At 58.6% G+C, this 14,560-nt stretch overlaps 2 protein-coding genes across 3 annotated transcripts; one reads left to right on the top strand and one right to left on the bottom strand.

Moving 5' to 3' along the window:
* Positions 1 to 787: 787 nt before the first annotated feature.
* On the bottom strand, positions 788 to 4,763 carry LOC130603002 (dnaJ homolog subfamily B member 1-like). Of its 2 annotated transcripts, none has more exons than XM_057416399.1 (3): positions 4,553 to 4,763; positions 2,575 to 3,116; positions 788 to 1,018 (listed from the first exon to the last, which is right to left on the bottom strand). In XM_057416399.1, exons 1-3 carry the CDS (start codon positions 4,761 to 4,763, stop codon positions 788 to 790), a joined length of 984 nt encoding a protein of 327 aa, XP_057272382.1. The 2 variants fall into 2 exon arrangements, with proteins under 2 accessions (XP_057272382.1, XP_057272391.1); XM_057416408.1 differs by having other exon boundaries at positions 4,567 to 4,763.
* A 3,289-nt stretch (positions 4,764 to 8,052) lies between these two features.
* TECR (trans-2,3-enoyl-CoA reductase) lies at positions 8,053 to 14,086 on the top strand. Its single transcript, XM_057416386.1, has 12 exons — positions 8,053 to 8,205; positions 8,343 to 8,394; positions 8,990 to 9,034; positions 9,490 to 9,593; positions 10,698 to 10,813; positions 11,040 to 11,145; positions 11,277 to 11,349; positions 11,909 to 11,952; positions 12,614 to 12,671; positions 13,039 to 13,127; positions 13,318 to 13,363; positions 13,934 to 14,086. Exons 1-12 carry the CDS (start codon positions 8,053 to 8,055, stop codon positions 14,059 to 14,061), a joined length of 1,014 nt encoding a protein of 337 aa, XP_057272369.1. The 3' UTR covers positions 14,062 to 14,086.
* Positions 14,087 to 14,560: the final 474 nt, after the last annotated feature.

Here is a 14,560-nt window from a genome sequence, read left to right as displayed (position 1 = left end):
AGCAAGGGGGGGAAATGATGGGGGGAAGACCCCAAACTGGGGAAGGGATGAGATGAGGGAGGGGGGAACCCCAAATGGGGTGGAGAATGAAGGTGGGGAGGAGGATGGGGGGACCCCAAAGTGGGGGGAATGATGGGGGGACCCCAAATTAGGGGGAAGAAGATGGGGGGACCCCAAAGAATTGGGGGGCAAGGGCATGGGGACCCCTATAATGGAGTTTGGAGACCCCTAAATCATTGGGGGGGCAGTGAACCCCACGACCCCCAAGCGGGGGACCCTAAACCCCCCGCCCAGAGCACAGAGATGGGGGGGTGGACACAGGACAAGGACACCCCAAGGCCACCAGAGCAGAGAGAAGGGGGGGTGGGCACCCTAAGGACACCCCAGGACCTCATAGATGGGGTTGGGGGGGGATGGGACCCCAGGACCCCAATATAGGGGGGGGACACCCTGAAGTCACCCCATGAGCAAGATGGGGTGGAGGGAACATCCCAAGAGAGTGGATATAGGACACCCTAAGGACACCTCATGACGCTCAAGATGGGGGGGGGGACACCCCCTAAGGACCCCCAGGCCCCACTCTGTGATAGTGGGGGACCAGCAGGACCCCTTAGATGGAGTTGGGGGGGGGACACGCCCTCCCCCAGCACCCTCCATATGGACCCTATGATGGTGTGGGGGCCACCCCATGAGCTCCAATGGGGCAGAGGGGGCTCCCCCATGCCCCTGCCTGCCTCTTGTTTGTGTGTGTGGGGCTGGCCCCAAATGCCCCATGGGGGGGGCGGGGTCAGAGGGGCAGGATCTGCTCCAGGAGGCTCCGGGATGCCGGGGGGATCCGGTCTGGGAACTTGACCTCGAACTCGATGACCAGGTCCCCGCGCTGCTCCGGGGCGCGTGGCAGGGGCAGGCCCTCGCCCGGGATGCGCCGCTTGACGCCGGGCTTCAGGATGTCCTGGAACACCATGGGAATGGTGCGGCCGTCCAGCGTCGGCGTGTGCACCGTGCACCCGCACAGGGCCTGCGGGGACAGCGACGGCCGATGGAGCCAACCGGCACCCAACGGAGCCCAGCGGCACCCAATAGAGCCCAGCGGCACCCAACAGAGCCCAGCGACACCCTACGGAGTCCAGCGGCACCCAATGGAACAAATTGGCACCCAATGGAACCCAGCGGCACCCAACAGCACCCAATGGAGCCCAGCAGCACCCAATGGAACCAACCGGCACCCAATGGAGCCAACCAGCACTAAATGGAGCCCAGCAGCACCCATTGGAACCAAACGGCACCCAGTAGAACCAACCAGTACCCCATGGAGCCAAACGGAACCCAATGGAGCCCATCAGCACTCAATGGAGCCAAACGGCGCCCAGTGGAGCCAACCACACTCAGTGGAGCCAACCACACTCAGTGGAGCCAAGTGGCACCCAAGGGAACCAACCAGCACCCAATGGAGCCAACCAGCACCCAATGGAACCAACCAGCACCCAATTTAGCCAAGCGGCACCCAGTGGAGTCAACCACACTCAATGGAGCTGAATGGCATCCAACAGAATCAACCAGCACCCCATGGAGCCAACCGGCACCCAATGGAGCCCAGTGGCACCCAGTGGAGAAGGATGGCACACAACGGAACCAACTGCACTTAACAGAGCCCAGTGGCACCCAACGGAACCAACCAGCAGCCAGTGGAGCCCAGCGGCACTCAATGGAACTGAACACCACCCAAAGGAGACGAGCAGCACCCAATGGAGCCAACTGCACCCAATGGAGCCAACCAGCACCCATTTGAGGCAACCACAATCAGCAGAGCCAACCAGCACCTAATGGAGCCAACCAGCACTCAATGGAGCCAACCTGCACCCACTGGAGACAAGCGGCACCCAATGGAACCAACCACACTCAATGGAGCCAACTGGCACCCAACGGAGCCAACCACCAGCACCAAGACGAACCCAACCTCAATGTCCCCACCATGCCCAATTTTCAGCCACTACCTCCCCACCATGGCCAGAACCAACCTTCACCCACTACATCCACACCAAGAGCTACCCAGCTCTGATACCCCCATGAAGACCAACCCGACCTTGACATCTCCACCATGAGCAAGACTCAACCCAACCTTGTCATCTGCACCATCACCAAGACCAACCCATCCTTGATATCCCCACCATGACCATGACCAATCCATCCTGATGTCCCCACCATGACCAAGATGCAACCCAACCTTGTCATCTGCACCATGACCGAGACCAACTCATCCTTGATGTCTTTGCCATGACCAAGACCAAACCAACCTTAATGTCCCCACCATGACCAAGACTCATCCCAACCTTGTCATCTGCACCATGACCAAGACAAACCCATCCTGTTGTCTTTGTCATGACCAAGACCAAGCCATTCTTGATGTCCCCACCATGACCAAGACTCAACCCAACCTTGTCGTCTCCACTGTGACCGAGACCGACCCAACCTTGATGTCCCCTTCAAACCAATCCAGTCTCGCCATCCCCACCATGACCACGATCAACTGATCCTTGATGCTCCCTCCCACCATGATCCCAACCACGCGCCCACCTCCCGGAGGCTGATCTTGGCCGGGTACACGATGTCGGAGCCCTCCCTTCGGAAGACCCCATGAGGTTTGTCCTTGAGGACGAAGACGACGTCAGCGGGGATGTTGGTGGGGGTCTGGTCTCCTTCTTTGGGGAAGGTGATTTTGGTGCCTTCCTTCCAGCCCCGCTTCACTTCGATGGTGAGGATCTTGTCCTCGTTCCTCACCGTCTTCCCGTCGGGATTGAGGCGCTTGTGGGAGATCTTCATCTTCTTGGTGCAGCCGCTGTAGATCTCCTCGAGGGAGACCTTGAGGTCGTAGAGGACGGGGGGGTCCTGGCGGCGGGCGCCGGCCTGGCGGGCACGGGGGAAGCCCACGTGGAAGGTGGTGAAGGGCTCCTCGTCCTCATCGTCGCCGTTGCGCTGCACGAAGAAGGTGTCGAAGGGGTTGCGGCCGTCGAAGAACTCGGCGAACATGGCGTGGGGGTCCCCCCGGAAGGTGTAGGTGAAGGTGGGGCCATTGGGGACCCCCCCGGGGCCCGAGCTGGGGGTGCCCCCCTTTAGACCTGGCACAGGGAGAGGGGGAAGGGGGGGAAGGGGTGGGAAAGGGATGAAGGGGATGGAGGGGAGGGCATGGGGAGGAGGGGATGGGGAGGAGGGGATGGGGGGGAGGGGATGGGGGGGAGGGGATGGGGAGGAGGGGATGGGGGGGAGGTAAGGGGATGAAGGTGGTAGAGGGATGGGGATGGGGATGGAGAGATGGGAAGGAGACCGAGGGAAAGGAATGGAAGGATAGGATGGGACAGGGATGGAGGGAAGGGAATGCAGGTTAGTGACAGGATCCCTGCTGAATGCCGGCGTGGGGCAGGGTGTGGGGCTGGGCATGGAGCTGGCTGTGGGGCAGGCTATGGGGCAGGGCATGGGGCTGGGGCTGGGTGTGGGGCAGAGCGTGGGGCGGTGGCGCTGAGGGAACCGGTTCTACTCGGGCACAGACGCCGCTGACGGCCCTAACAGGCCCCAACAGGCCCAGCCGGCTCCAGCATGCCCCAGGCTCCTGCCCCACTGCCGGCCCCATAGCCTGCCCCACTGCTGCCTGCTCCATGGCCTGGCACCCAGCCCCACAGCTGGCCCCATAGCCTGTCCCACTGTCAGGGTCATGGCTGACCCACCGACAGCCCCATAACTGACCCACTGCTGGCCCCACAACCTGCCCCACTGCTGCCTGCTCCATGCCCTGGCACCCAGCCCCACTGCCAGCCCCACAGCCTGCCCCACTGCTACCTGCTCCATGGCCCAGCACCCAGCCCCACTGCCGGCACCATAGCCTGCCCCACTGTCAGGCCCAGGCCTGCCCCACTGACAGCCCCATAGCTGACCCACTGACAGCCTCATAGCCTGCCCCGTGGGCCTGCACCACTGTCCCACTGCCAGCCCCACTGCCTGCCAGCCCCATAGCCTGCCCCACTGCCAGCCCCATGGCTGACCCACTGACTACCTCATGGCCTGCTCCACTGACAGCCCCATAGCCTGCCCCATGTCAGGCCCAGGCCTGCCCCACTAACAGCCTCATGGCCTGCCCCATGGGCCTGCACCACTGCTCCACTGCCTGCCTCACTGCCTACCAGTCCCATAGCCTGCCCCACTGCCAGCCCCACAGCTGATCCACTGCCAGCCCCGTAGCCTGCCCCACTGCCAGCCCCACGGCTGATCCACTGACAGCCTCATGGCCTGCTCCACTGCCAGCCCCATAGCCTGCTCCATGTCAGGCCCAGGCCTGCCCCACTGACGGCCTCATGGCCTGCCCCATGCGCCTGCCCACTGCCTGCCAGTCCCACCGCCTGCCCCACTGCCAGCCCCATAGCCTGCCCCACCGCCTGCCTCAGGCCTGCCCCACTGACAGCCCCATGGCCGACCCACTGACAGCCTCGTGGCCTGCCCCACTGCTCCACTGCCAGCCCCAGGCCTCCCCCACTGCCAGCCCCACAGCTGCCCCATGGCTCACCCTCCTCCCCGTACTTGTCGAAGATCTCCCGTTTCTTGGGGTCGCTGAGGACGTCGTAGGCCTCGGCCACCTCCTTGAAGCGCTCCTCGGCGCCGGGCTCCTTGTTCTTGTCCGGGTGGAAGCGCAGCGCCTGCCGCCGGTACGCGCGGCGCACGTCCTCGCTCGAGGCGCCGCGGGGCAGCCCCAGCGTGCGGTAATAGTCCTTGCCCATGTCGCGATATGATCGCGATCGCGGACCCGGTCCCGATCCCGGCCCCGCCGCCGCCTCACTGAGGCGCAGCCGGAACCTTCCAGAGCCCGCCGAGCGCCTGGCACCGCCCCCGCCGCGCATCTGCCAATGGGAGAGCGCTACGCCACGCCCCTCCGCACGGCTGCCAATCGGAGAGCGGTGCGTCGAGGAGAGGGGCGGGGCGGGTGGTGGAGGTGGGAGGGGGGGTGGTTGCCATGGCAACTGTGACAAGCTGCCATTGGTACCACCTCTGCCTCCCCCCCCGGGAGAGCGTCACTATGGCAACGCGTCGGCATCACCCGCCATGACAGCACCGTCACCATCACCCACTGTGACACCCTGTTACCCATAGACACCCTGTCACCCCAGTGACGCCCTGTCACCCATAGACACCATCATCATCACCCATAGTGACACCCTGTCACCCATAGACACCATCATCATCACCCATAGTGACACCCTGTCACCCATAGACACCCTGTCACCCCTAGTGACACCCTGTCACCCACAGACACCATCATCATCACCCATAGTGACACCCTGTCACCCATAGACACCATCATCATCACCCATAGTGACACCCTGTCACCCATAGACACCATCATCATCACCCCTAGTGACACCCTGTCACCCATAGACACCATCATCATCACCCATAGTGACACCCTGTCACCCATAGACACCATCATCATCACCCATAGTGACACCCTATCACCCATAGACACCATCATCATCACCCATAGTGACACCCTGTCACCCATAGACACCATCATCATCATCCATAGTGACACCCTGTCATCCCTAGTGACACCCTGTCACCCATAGACACCATCATCATCACCCATAGTGACACCCTGTCACCCATAGACACCATCATCATCACCCATAGTGACACCCTGTCACCCATAGACACCATCATCATCACCCCTAGTGACACCCTGTCACCCATAGACACCATCATCATCACCCATAGTGACACCCTGTCACCCATAGACACCATCATCATCACCCATAGTGACACCCTATCACCCATAGACACCATCATCATCACCCATAGTGACACCCTGTCACCCATAGACACCATCATCATCACCCATAGTGACACCCTGTCACCCATAGACACCATCATCATCATCCATAGTGACACCCTGTCATCCCTAGTGACACCCTGTCACCCATAGACACCATCATCATCACCCATAGTGACACCCTGTCACCCATAGACACCATCATCATCACCCATAGTGACACCCTGTCACCCATAGACACCATCATCATCATCCATAGTGACACCCTGTCATCCCTAGTGACACCCTGTCACCCATAGACACCATCATCATCACCCATAGTGACACCCTGTCACCCATAGGCACCTACACCCGCAGTGACAGCCCGACCCTGCCTCCTACAGCCACCATCATGCACAGCGCCAGCATGGGGACATGGAGACACTGGGACACAGGGACATGGGAATATGGGACATGGGGATATGGGGTTATGGGGTTATGGGAATATGGGGATATGGGGATATGGGAATATGGGGATATGGGGATATGGGGACATGGGGATATGGGGATATGGGGTTATGGGGTTATGGGGATATGGGGATATGGGGATATGGGGTTATGGGGATATGGGAATATGGGGATATGGGGATACAGTGACATGCAGATATTTGGTTATGGGGATATGGGGTTATGGGGATATGGGGATATGGGGATATGGGGACATGGGTATATGGGGATACAGTGACATGCAGATACGGGGATATGGGGATACAGGGACATGAGGATATGGGGTTATGGGGTTATGGGGATATGGGGATACAGTGACATGCAGATACGGCCCCGCTCCCGGTCCCGGCCCCGCTCCCGGTCCCGGATCCGGTTCCAGCGCCAGGGACCCGCGAGGCGCCGCTGCGGTGCTGCGCATGCGCCGGGCACGATGGGCAGCGCCAGGGACAGTTGGGGGGGGGGTATGTGCGCATGCGCTGTGCGGCGGTTGGGTGTCCCCTATGGCCCCTGTATGTGCACTGTACATGGTGTGTGCATGCGTACAGGGTGGGCCTTTATCGGTTATATATGGCATATATGCACTATGTACAGTGTGTATATGGACTGTATGTGTAAATACAGTATGTACGGCATGTATATAGCATGTACAAAGTGTGTATATAGTATGTATACAGTGTATATATGCCATATATATAGTATATATGTTATATATAGTATATACATATTATATATAGTATATATACATATTACATATAGAGTATATGTGCAATATATGTAATATATAGTAGATATCGTGTATATATGCTATATAGTATATACAGCATGTATATAGTGTATATATGGCACATATATAATGTATAGTGTCTGTACTATATATGTATAGTATATATAATATATATCATATATACTGTATGTATAATACATATACATAGTATGTATCATTTATAGTGTGTATATGCCGTACATATAGTATATATAGTACATATACTTAGTATATATCATATATATTGTGGATATATTCCATAGATGTAGCATATATAGTATATATAGTACATATACCCATTATATATAGTGTATATATGGCACATACATAGCATATATAGTATAAATACACGTATATATACTACATACACAGTATATATACAGTGTATATATAGTATATATAACACATACCCATATGGCACATGTAGCATACACAGTCCCAATATACAGCTGTCACTATAGTGGGGTCCCAGGGGTGCCAGGCCCCATTGGGTGTCACGGGGTGACCGCCCCGTCCCTCTATGGGAGTCCCAGACCCCCTTTGGGTGTCCCTAAGGGTGCCAGACCCCCTTTGGGTGTCCCGAGGGGACAGCCCCCATCCCCAAAGCCCCATCCCATGGGTGCCAGCCCCTATTTGGGTGTCCCCAAGGCTGCCGGCCCCTATTTGGGTGCTACCACATAACGCACACTGCACACCCCCCCAGCACACCCCATGGGTGCCACCACCCTCAGGGTACCTTGGGGGTCCCATTGATGGGGGGGGGGTGTCCCTCCTTACCTCCTGTCCCCTGCGTCCCCTTCAGCACCGCCTCCCTTTGCCCCTCATGGCCACCTCCAGGGCCACCTTTGGGGCCACCATGGCCAAGAGCCACCCCATGACGTGATGGCAATGGGATGGGTGCCATTGGGTGGTGATGCTTGGGGGGGGGGGGGGGTGCCTTTATATTTAGCAGCACCCTGAGGCCCGATCAGGTTTCGGGCCGTGCCCAAGGGCCATGGAGGGGGCCCCGGTGGCTCTGTCCCCATTGCTGGAGCTGTGGCACCGGCCTCCCCCCCCACCCCCCAAGAAGCTCAAGAAAGCCGCTCTCTTCTTCGAGGTGGAGATCCTGGATGCGCGCAGCCGCCAGAAGCTCTGCTTCCTTGACAAGGTACCCATGGACCCCCCCACCGCCCCACAATGGGCTGAACCCCCCCACTGCCCACAATGGGGTGACCCCATCATGATGATGGGGATGGGGGGGGACACACAGCACCCATCCCCTTTCCTTGCCCTCCCCCATCATAGGTAGAGCCTCATGCCACCATCGCCGACATCAAGAACCTCTTCACCAAGGCCCGTAGGTGGCAGCTGGGGGCACCCATAAGGGACACTGGGGGCACTCATAGGGGGACATTGGTGGCACCCATAAGGGACACTGGGGGCACCTATAGGGGGTCATTGGGGCATCCATAGTGGGGACATTGGGGGCACCCATAGGGGGGACATTGGTGACACCCATAGGGGGACATTGGGGCATCCATAGGGGGACATTGGGGGCACCCGTTAGGGGACATTGGGGGCACCCATAGGGGGACATTGGTGGCACCTGTAGGGTGGACACTGGGGGCACCCACAGGGGGCCATTGGGGCACCCATAAGGAGACATTGGGGCCACCCATAAGGGGACATTGGTGGCACCTATAAGGGGACATTGGTGGCACCCATAGGGGGACATTGGTGGCACCCATAGGGTGGACACTGGGGGCACCCATAGGGGGCCATTGGGGCACCCATAAGGAGACATTGGGGCCACCCATAAGGGGACATTAGTGGCACCATTAGGGTGGACACTGGGGCACCCATAGAGGGACATTGAGGGCACCCACCCCCCACCCCGGGTGCCATTGTTGTCCCCAAGGGGCCACCAGCACAGTGTCCCTTGTGCCCTGCAGATCCCCAGTGGTACCCAGCCAGGCAGTCCCTGCGGCTGGATCCCAGTGAGTGGTACCCAGGGGATAATGTGGGTCTATAGGGGTTTATGGGGTGTCTACTGGGGGGTCTGTGAGGGCTTATGGGGGGCTATGGAGGTTTTATGGGGGGTTTACGGGGGTCTATGGGGTGTCTATTGGTGGGTCTGTGGGGGTTTATGATGGGCTATGGGGGGTTTATGGGGGTCTGGTGGGATCTATGGGGGGTCTATTGGGGGCTATGGGGGTCTATGGGAGGTTTATAGGGGTTCTGTGGGGGTCTATTGGGTGTGTGGGGATCTATGGTGTCTATGGGAGTCTATGGGGCATTTCTTGGGGCGTCTGTGGGGCTCTATGGGGCCTATGGGGGGTCTATTGGGTCTGTGAGGGTCTATGGGGTGTATAGGGGGGTCTTTGGGGGTCTATAGTGTCTATGGGGTCTATGGGGGTCTGTGGGGTCTCTGGTCACCAGACTGTCCCTGCAGAGGGCCGGTCGCTGAAGGATGAGGATGTGCTGCAGAGCCTCCCCGTGGGCACCACGGCCACCTTCTACTTCCGAGACCTCGGGGCACAGATCAGCTGGGTGACGGTGAGGAGATGGGGGTCAGGGCTCCGTCCCCAGCTTCTGGCACAGCTCCTTCATCCATCATCCAACAGCCATCCTCATCCATCATCCATCCATCATCATCCATCATCCATCCATCCATCATTCATCCATTATCCATCATCATCCATCTATCATCCATCATCATCCATCCATCCATCCATCATCATCCATCATCCATCCATCATCATCCATCATCCATCCATCATCATCCATCATCATCCATCATCATCCATCATCATCCATCATCCATCCATCCATCATCCATCCATCATTCATCCATCATCCATCCATCCATCATCATCCATCCATCCATCATCCATCCATCCATCATTCATCCATCATCCATCCATCCATCATCATCCATCCATCCATCCCTCCATTATTCATCCATCCATCCATCCATCCATCCATCCATCCATCCATCCATCCATCCATCCATCCATCATCCATCCATCCATCCATCATCCATCCATCATCCATCCATCATCCATCCATCATCCATCATCCATCCATCATCCATCCATCATCCATCATCCATCCATCATCTATCCATTCATCATCCATCCATCCATCATCCATCATCCTTCCATCCATCCATCCATCCATCCATCCATCCATCCATCCATCCATCCATCCATCCATCCATCCATCCATCCATCCATCCATCATCCATCATCCATCCATCCATCCATCCATCCATCCATCCATCATCCATCCATCATCCATCCATCATCCATCATCCATCCATCATCCATCCATCATCCATCATCCATCCATCATCTATCCATTCATCATCCATCCATCCATCATCCATCATCCATCCATCCATCCATCCATCCATCCATCCATCCATCCATCCATCCATCATCCATCATCCATCCATCATCCATCCATCATCCATCATCCATCCATCATCTATCCATTCATCATCCATCCATCCATCATCCATCCATCCATCCATCCATCCATCCACCATCCATCCATCCATCCATCCACCATCCATCATCCCATGCACCCATCCGTATCGTTATGCCTCCATGTCCATTTCCCATGCCCCCCATCCCAGCTCCCACATCCCTATTCCAGGTGTTCCTGACGGAATACGCGGGGCCGTTGCTCATTTACCTGCTCTTCTACTTCCGGGTCCCCTTCTTGTATGGGCCCCGCTACGACTTCACCGCCAGCAGGCACCGAGTGGTCCAGTGAGTGCTGGCAATGGGGGGCAATGGGCTAATGGGGCAATGGGGGCAATGGAGTAATGGGGGGGTCTTGGAGGGTACTGGGGAGGGGGGCCTCAGCACCTCACTTGGATGCAGCTGGATCTGGGGAAGGGGGGGGCAGAGCTGTCCCCTATATCCCCTATATCCTCCCATGTCCCCTATGTCCCCTATATCCCCTATATCCTATATGCCCCCCATGTCCCCCCAGCCTGGCCTGTGCCTGTCACTCCTTCCACTACATCAAGCGCCTGCTGGAGACCCTCTTCATCCACCGCTTCTCCCATGGGACCATGCCCCTGCGCAACATCTTCAAGGTGAGCCCCGGGCCCACCCCCCTCCCCATGCCCCTCCCACCCACACGGTGTCCCTTTGACGGGTGCTGCCATGGGGGTGTCACCGGTGTCACCCATGGGTGCTCTGTGTGTACGTGTGTCCCCCCCCCCAGAACTGCACCTACTACTGGGGCTTTGCTGCCTGGATGGCCTATTACATCAACCACCCGCTGTACACCCCCCCTGGTGAGTGCTGCCACCCACTGTCACCCAGCACTTCACCCATGCACTGCATAGGCCTGCTGGGTCACCATCACTGTCACCATCACCCATCCCTGTCACCCGTCCCCCTGTCACCCATCAGATCACACCCCCATCAGTGTCACTGTCACCCATCAGCCACACGCTGCATAGACCTGCTGTGTCACCATCAGTGTCACTGTCACCCATCCCTGTCACCCATCAGATCAACACCCCCATGGGTGTCACTGTCACCCACTGTCACCCATCACCCATGCACTGCATAGACCTGCTGTGTCACCATCAGTGTCACTGTCACCCATCCCTGTCACCCATCAGATCAACACCCCCATGGGTGTCACTGTCACCCACTGTCACCCATCACCCATGCACTGCATAGACCTGCTGTGTCACCATCAGTGTCACTGTCACCCATCCCTGTCACCCATCAGATCAACACCCCCATGAGTGTCCCCATCCCTGTCCCTGTTCCCCCACAACCTATGGGGACACTGCAGGGGGGGTGTCCTTGTCCCTGACCCCCCCCCACCTTGTGTCCCCTCAGCCTATGGGGATGATCAGGTGAAGCTGGCACTGGCCATGTTCCTGGTGGGTGCTATGGGGTGCTGGGGGGCCTATGGAGGGCTACGGGTGTATTGGGGTGCTGTGGGGTGCTGGAGAAGCCATGGGGTGCTATAGGGTGCTATGGGGTGCTGGGGGGGCTATGGAGGGCTACGGGTGTATTGGGGTGCTGTGGGGTGCTGGAGAAGCCATGGGGTGCTATAGGGTGCTATGGGGTGCTGGGGGGGCTATGGAGGGCTATGGGGTGTGGAGGGGGGCTATGGGGTATATTGGGGTACTATGGGGTGCTGTGGGGCATGGGGGGTGCCTTGGGAGCTATGTGGGCTATGGGGGCCAATGGGGTTCTGGGGGGGTTCAATGTGGTGCTGGGGGGAGCATTGGGTGCTAGGGAGTCCTGGGGGCTATGGGGTGTTGGTTGGGTCTATGGGGTGCATTGGGGTGCTGTGGAGTGTATTGGGGTGCATGGGTGGTCTGTGGGGTGCATGTGGTACTATGGAGTGCATGGGGCTCTATGGGGTGTATTGGGGTGCTGTGGGGTGCATGAGGGTCTATGGGGTACATGGGGGGCCTATGGGGTGCATGAGTGTCTGTGGGATGTATTGGGGTGCTATGGGGTACATGGGGGTCTATGAGGTGTGTTGGGGGTCTATGGGGTGCACACCCCCTCCCTTGACCCCCGCCCCCCCAGTTTTGCCAGCTCGGGAACTTCTCCATCCACGTGGCCCTGAGGAACCTGCGCCCCGCGGGTGAGGACACGGACACGGACGTGGTCACGTGTGTGCTGGGTCACATGTGTTCTTGGTCACGTGTGTGCTGGGTCACATGTGTGTGCTGGGTCACGTGTGTGCTGGGTTGTGTGTGTTGGGTCATGTGTGTGCTCGGTCATGCACATGCTGGTTCACGTGTGTGCAGGTTCACATGTGTGGGGTCACGTGTGTGCTGGGTCATGTGTGTGTTGGGTCACGTGTGTGCTGGGTCATGTTTGTGCTGGGTCGCAGGGGACACACATGGGGGTGTTGCACACGGGGTCACACGCACGTGTCAGGATGTCACATGCTGCACACGTCACACGTGTTACATACATGTTACGTGTTGCGTCCATGTCCCATACAGGCTCCAAGACACGCAAGATCCCGTACCCCACCCGCAACCCCTTCACGTGGCTCTTCCTGCTCGTCTCCTGCCCCAACTACACCTACGAGGTGGCACCAGGGCCATGGGGGGCAACGGGGGTATTGGGGGCACTGGGGGGGACTATGAGGTGTACTGGGGGGCAATGGGGGGACTATGAGGTGTATTAGGGGGCAATGGGGGGGTACTGGAGGGCAATGATGGGGGTATTGGGGTCACTGGGTGCCATTGGGGACCACTAACGGGTGCTGCCCCCCCCAGGTCGGCTCCTGGATCGGCTTCACCATCATGACCCAGTGCCTGCCTGGTGAGGGGGGAGCACTGCCATGGGGCGGGGGGGGGGGGGGATTTTGGGGGGGTCATTGTGATTGGGGGACAAAATGGGAGGTGTCACCTCGGGGGGGAACCCTGGAGTCTCCCCATGTCCCCCCCTTGTTCCACCCTGGGCTCAGGGTCCCCATAGCACCCATAGCCCTTGTCCCACTGTCCCCATTGTCCTCATTACCCCCAATGTCCCCACTGCCCCCAATGTTCCCATTGTCCCCATTGACCCTAATGTCCCCATTGGCCCATTGTCCCCCATGTCCCTATTGCCCCCAATGTCCCCAATGTTCCCATTGCCTCCAATGTCCCCGTTGCCCCAAATGTCCCCATTGCCCCCAATGTCCCCATTACCCCCATTATGCCCATTGCCCCCAATGTCCCCATTGCCCCCATTACACCCGTTGCCCCCAATGTCCCTGTTGCCTCCAATGTCCCCGTTACCCCCAATGTCCCCGTTACCCCCAATGTCCCCGTTACCCCAATGTCCCCATTACCCCCAATGTCCCCATTGCCCCCAGTGTCCCCCCTGCCCCATGTCCCCCTGTCCCCGCAGTGGCTCTCTTCTCGCTGGTGGGCTTTGTGCAGATGGCCATCTGGGCGCAGGGCAAGCACCGCAGTTACCTGCGCGAGTTCCGCGAGTACCCGGCCCTGCGCTCGCCCATCGTCCCCTTCCTGCTCTGAGCCCCCCCACCCGGGGGGCACCCAATGGGGCACCTTGATGGGATACTCAATGGGACACCCCAACGAGACACCCAATGAAAGACCCCAATGGGATAACCAATGGGACACCCACTGGGACACTCAATGGGCACCTCAATGGGGCACTCAGTGGGATGCCCAATGGGACACCCCAATGGGACACTTAATGGATACCCAATGGGACACCCAATGGGATACCCAATGGGATAACCAATGGGGACACCCAATGGGACACCCCAATGGGACACCCAAAGAGATACCCCCATGGGACACCCAATGGAACACCCCGACATGTCCCTGCAGCGAGCCTTGGGGACACCCAGGTGATGCCCTGAGCGCTGGGGACATGGGGACAGGAGTCCCTTGTCCTCTCCATGGGGGACACGTGGACACAGACCCATTGGGGCGTCCCCATTGTTCCCGTGGGGCTGTCACACCGTGGGGCTCCCTCATTGTCCCCTGTCCCTGGCAATAAAACACG

Source organism: Pezoporus wallicus, unplaced genomic scaffold, assembly GCF_028554395.1.
Source record: "Pezoporus wallicus isolate ANWC-B61680 ecotype Strahan unplaced genomic scaffold, APGP_CSIRO_Pwel_v1 contig_8775, whole genome shotgun sequence".
Classification (NCBI taxonomy): Eukaryota; Metazoa; Chordata; class Aves; order Psittaciformes; family Psittacidae; genus Pezoporus; species Pezoporus wallicus.
The sequence above is the reverse complement of the archived record's forward strand: the minus strand, read 5'-3'. Positions and strand labels throughout refer to the sequence as shown.